Source organism: Symphalangus syndactylus, chromosome 13, assembly GCF_028878055.3.
Source record: "Symphalangus syndactylus isolate Jambi chromosome 13, NHGRI_mSymSyn1-v2.1_pri, whole genome shotgun sequence".
Taxonomy (NCBI): domain Eukaryota; kingdom Metazoa; phylum Chordata; class Mammalia; order Primates; family Hylobatidae; genus Symphalangus; species Symphalangus syndactylus.
In genome coordinates this window covers 118444631-118449074 of record NC_072435.2, presented here as the reverse complement: position 1 = coordinate 118449074, position 4444 = coordinate 118444631, and the positions used below count along the sequence as shown (strand labels likewise).

Genomic DNA, 4444 nt, shown 5'->3' with positions numbered 1-4444 from the left:
GGCCCTGAGTATTTTATCCTCTCTGAGCTTCACTTTCCTCATTTTTGAAATCAGAATCAATAATAATACCTTCCACATGGGCTACAGTCAGGGTGAAACAAGCGACTGTAAAAGCACTGAGCTCCTGGCTAACACAGTGAAAGCCCGTCTCTACTAAAAATATAAAAAATTAGCTGGGCGTGGTGGCGGGTGCCTGTAGTCCCAGTTACTCGGGAGGCTGACGCAGCATGGCGTGAACCCGGGAGGCGGAGCTTGCAGTGAGCTGAGAGCCAGACTCGGTCTCAAAAAAAAAAAGCACTGAGCACGGGCTCCAGCACATGGGAAGCTCTCTATAATGTTGGTGCCACCATCATCTTCTTCATCATGGTCTTCATCTCACCTGGATCATCATCAAGTACTTGTAGTTCTATGGGACACTAATATTAGGTCATCCTGACTCTAGTTCACTGTGAAGAGTCTATAAGCTCCTATTATTGAACCTGCGTTTGCAGCTAAATAAATAAATTGACATCTTATGGCCGGCAATGATGGTTCACACCTGTAATCCCAGCACTTTGGGAGGCTGACGCGGGCAGATCACAAGGTCAGGAGTTTGAGACCAGCCTGGCCAACATGGTGAAACCCCGTCTTTACTAAAAATACAAAAAATTAGCTTGGCGTGGTGGTGCATGCCTGTAATCCCAGCTACTCAGGAGGCTGAGGCAGAAGAATTGCTTGAATCCAGGAGGCAGAGGTTGCAGTGTGCTGAGATTGTGCCACTTTTCTCCAGCCTGGGTGACAGAGTGAGACTCTGTCTCAAAAAAAAAAAAAAAAAAAATCACATACTAAGGTTCCAAGGACAGAAAACAAGATAGAGACCTCATCCAGTTTTTTGTTTGTTTCAGGGACCTGCAACCAAGTTTGTTACTGACCAGTTTCCGGGGCTGTCTGCAACAGACAGGTTATGGGGTACTAAGCCCATGCTCTATCCTAAGGTAGCCCTCTTCATGCAGAGCGACACAGAAAAACAAATTTGTAGCACAAAGTACACCCGATTTGCTACAGCTTACGACTAGCCTCATGAATCCTTTTTCTCATTAATTCAAACTTTGCAAAAAAAATAAAAAATCACATGCTTAAAAATAAATCACTTGAGCACAGAAGCATATCAAAATCTAATATAAACAAACAAAAAAACCAAACTTATTTTAACATGCCACTGAAACTGGGCTTAAGTTTTCAAACGTCTTACGAAATATTATACTCTCCAGCAGGCTTTTTTTTTTTTTCTAACTGGAGATGAATGGCAGAGTTCTGATGTGGAAAAGCAATCCATGTTTGTATAGAAAGGTGGCGTAGGAAAAGTGGTGAAATTCAACCAGTCTGTCCTCATCAAACAGGCAACTACTGTCTTCTCACCATTTCCAAAGGAAATCATATGTCTGCTACTGTTTATGTCATATGCCTGTTAACTTTTCATGCTAATTCTTAGTGTTTCTGGAAAACCTCACTGTTTGGCACCAAAAATTATTATTGCTATTGTTGTTGTTTTGTTAATTATGTAAGCCAAGCAGATGACGGTGAATTAATTCTGCAATGTTGAGTACTCAATTGGCATACAGGCACCCAGCCTTCCAAGGGATATCCTTCATGTTTCACTGATTTTCGAATGACAGTCGGCTTGCCTAAACTTATCCTTTACATTTAAGACATTTTGTGGGTTCCTGTCTGCCCAGGGGATTCTTATTACTTGTTTATGCAAACAGCAGGTTGCATAAGAGCCTTGCTGGCCTTTTTTTTTTTTTTTTTAAGAGATTTCGTAGTTTCCTGGTAACCATTCAGTCATCTATTTCAACACCCTGACATGACATAAAGGCAGGCGCGGAACCACACGTTCACCACACAGACACACGCCACCTTGCTGGAGCATTTGCTAGGCGAGACGCTCCATCGGACTAACTAGCCGCACTCATGAATCGGCACTATCTGCAGGATCACTTTCTGGAAATAGACAAGAAGAACTGCTGTGTGTTCCGAGATGACTTCATTGCCAAGGTGTTGCCGCCAGTGTTGGGGCTGCAGTTTATCTTCGGGCTTCTGGGCAATGGCCTTGCCCTGTGGATTTTCTGTTTCCACCTCAAGTCCTGGAAATCCAGCCGGATTTTCCTGTTCAACCTGGCAGTGGCTGACTTTCTACTGATCATCTGCCTGCCGTTCCTTATGGACAACTATGTGAGGCGTTGGGACTGGAAGTTTGGGGACATCCCTTGCCGGCTGATGCTCTTCATGTTGGCCATGAACCGCCAGGGCAGCATCATCTTCCTCACGGTGGTGGCCGTGGACAGGTATTTCCGGGTAGTCCATCCCCACCATGCCCTGAACAAGATCTCCAATCGGACAGCAGCCATCATCTCTTGCCTTCTGTGGGGCATCACTATTGGCCTGACAGTCCACCTCCTGAAGAAGAAGATGCCAATCCAGAACGGCGGTGCAAATTTGTGCAGCAGCTTCAGCATCTGCCATAACTTCCGGTGGCACGAAGCCATGTTCCTCCTGGAGTTCTTCCTGCCCCTGGGCATCATCCTGTTCTGCTCAGCCAGAATTATCTGGAGCCTGCGGCAGAGACAAATGGACCGACATGCCAAGATCAAGAGAGCCATCACCTTCATCATGGTGGTGGCCATCGTCTTTGTCATCTGCTTCCTTCCCAGCGTGGCTGTGCGGATACGCATCTTCTGGCTCCTGCACACTTTGGGCACGCAGAATTGTGAAGTGTACCGCTCAGTGGACCTGGCGTTCTTTATCACTCTCAGCTTCACCTACATGAACAGCATGCTGGACCCCGTGGTGTACTATTTCTCCAGCCCATCCTTTCCCAACTTCTTCTCCACTTTGATCAACCGTTGCCTCCGGAGGAAGATGACAGGTGAGCCAGATAATAACCGCAGCACGAGCGTCGAGCTCACGGGGGACCCGAACACAACCAGAGGCGCTCCAGAGGCGTTAATGGCCAACCCCGGTGAGCCATGGAGCCCCTCTTATCTGGGCCCAAACTCTCCTTAAATAACCATGCCAAGAAGGGACATTGTCACCAAGAACCAAGATCTCTGGAGAAACAGTTGGGCTGTTGCATCGAGTAATGTCACTGGACTCGGCCTAAGGTTTCCTGGAACTTCCAGATTCAGGGAATGTGATTTAGGGAAACGGTGGCAGATGAGTGGGAGACTGGTTGCAAGGTGTGACCACAGGAATCCTGGAGGAACAGAGAGTAAAGCTTCTAGGCATCTGAAACTTTTGCTTCATCTCTGACGCTCGCAGGACTGAAGATGGGCAAATGGTCAGTGTTTCTGCTGAGCAGAGTTGGAGCCAGAGATCTACTTGTGACTTGTTGGCCTTCTTCCAGCACCTGCCTGAGCCTGGGAGGGCTTGGCTCCTGGGGTGATATCTAGCCTGCTTGTGAGCTCCAGCAGGAATAAGGAGAGCTGAGATTGGAGGGAATTGTGTTGCTCCTGGAGGGAGCCCAGGCATCATTAAACAAGCCAGTAGGTCACCTGACTTCCGTGGACCAATTCATCTTTCAGACAAGCTTTAGCAGAAATGGACTCAGGGAAGAGACTCACATGCTTTGGTTAATATCTGTGTTTCCGGTGGGTGTAATAGGGGATTGGCCCCAGAAGGGACTGAGCTAAACAGTTTTATTATGGAAAAGGAAATGGCATTGCTGCTTTCAACCAGCGACTAATGCAATCCATTCCTCTCTTGTTTATAGTAATCTAAGGGTTGAGCAGTTAAAACGGCTTCAGGATAGAAAGCTGTTTCCCATCTCTGTTTGCTTTTACCATTAAAAGGGAAACGTGCCTCTGCCCCACGGTCAGAGGGGGGCACGTTCTTACTGGTTCCTTCGCTTGTGTTTCTGTACTTACCAAAAATCTACCATTTCAATAAATTTTGATAGGAGACACAGTCTGGCGTTGCTATGTCTGGGTTATGGTTCACAGAAATGGACCTTCTTACTTAAGCAGAGACCTTTATGGGTTGTTAACTATGTCCTGGTAGAAAACTACTCCACACTGCAAAGTAAGAAAGAGACACAGACACTGAGCTACATCATGAGACAACTAAGCAGAAATTACATCTGTGTCTAAACAAAGATAGAAAGAGCTGGGATTAAAAATAATTTGGAAGGATAGTACAGATAGGAATGCAAGAGCACTTAGATTTTATTAGAGTTTGGTGAATATTGCTGTTAGTATTTGTGCGTTAAAAAGGGAATCAAGGCCAGGTGCAGTGGCTCACGCCTGTAATCCCAGTACTTTACGGGGGCTGAGACGGGCAGATCACCTGAGGTCAGGAGTTTGAGACCAGCCTGGCCAACATGGTGAAACCCCGCTTCTACTAATAACACAAGAAAAATTGGCCAGGCATGGTGGCGGCCACCTGTAGTCCCAGCTACTGGGGAGGCTGA

At 46.6% G+C, this 4444-nt stretch overlaps 1 protein-coding gene across 1 annotated transcript; it reads left to right on the top strand.

Moving 5' to 3' along the window:
• Positions 1–1815: 1815 nt before the first annotated feature.
• LOC129460811 (hydroxycarboxylic acid receptor 2) lies at positions 1816–3940 on the top strand. Its single transcript, XM_055239226.2, has one exon. It carries the CDS (start codon positions 1951–1953, stop codon positions 3040–3042), a length of 1092 nt encoding a protein of 363 aa, XP_055095201.1. The 5' UTR covers positions 1816–1950; the 3' UTR covers positions 3043–3940.
• Positions 3941–4444: the final 504 nt, after the last annotated feature.

Bases quoted from the DNA above. Each gene is read 5' to 3' on its own strand.
- LOC129460811 (XM_055239226.2), top strand. From the start codon at position 1,951: ATGAATCGGCACTATCTGCAGGATCACTTTCTGGAAATAGACAAGAAG.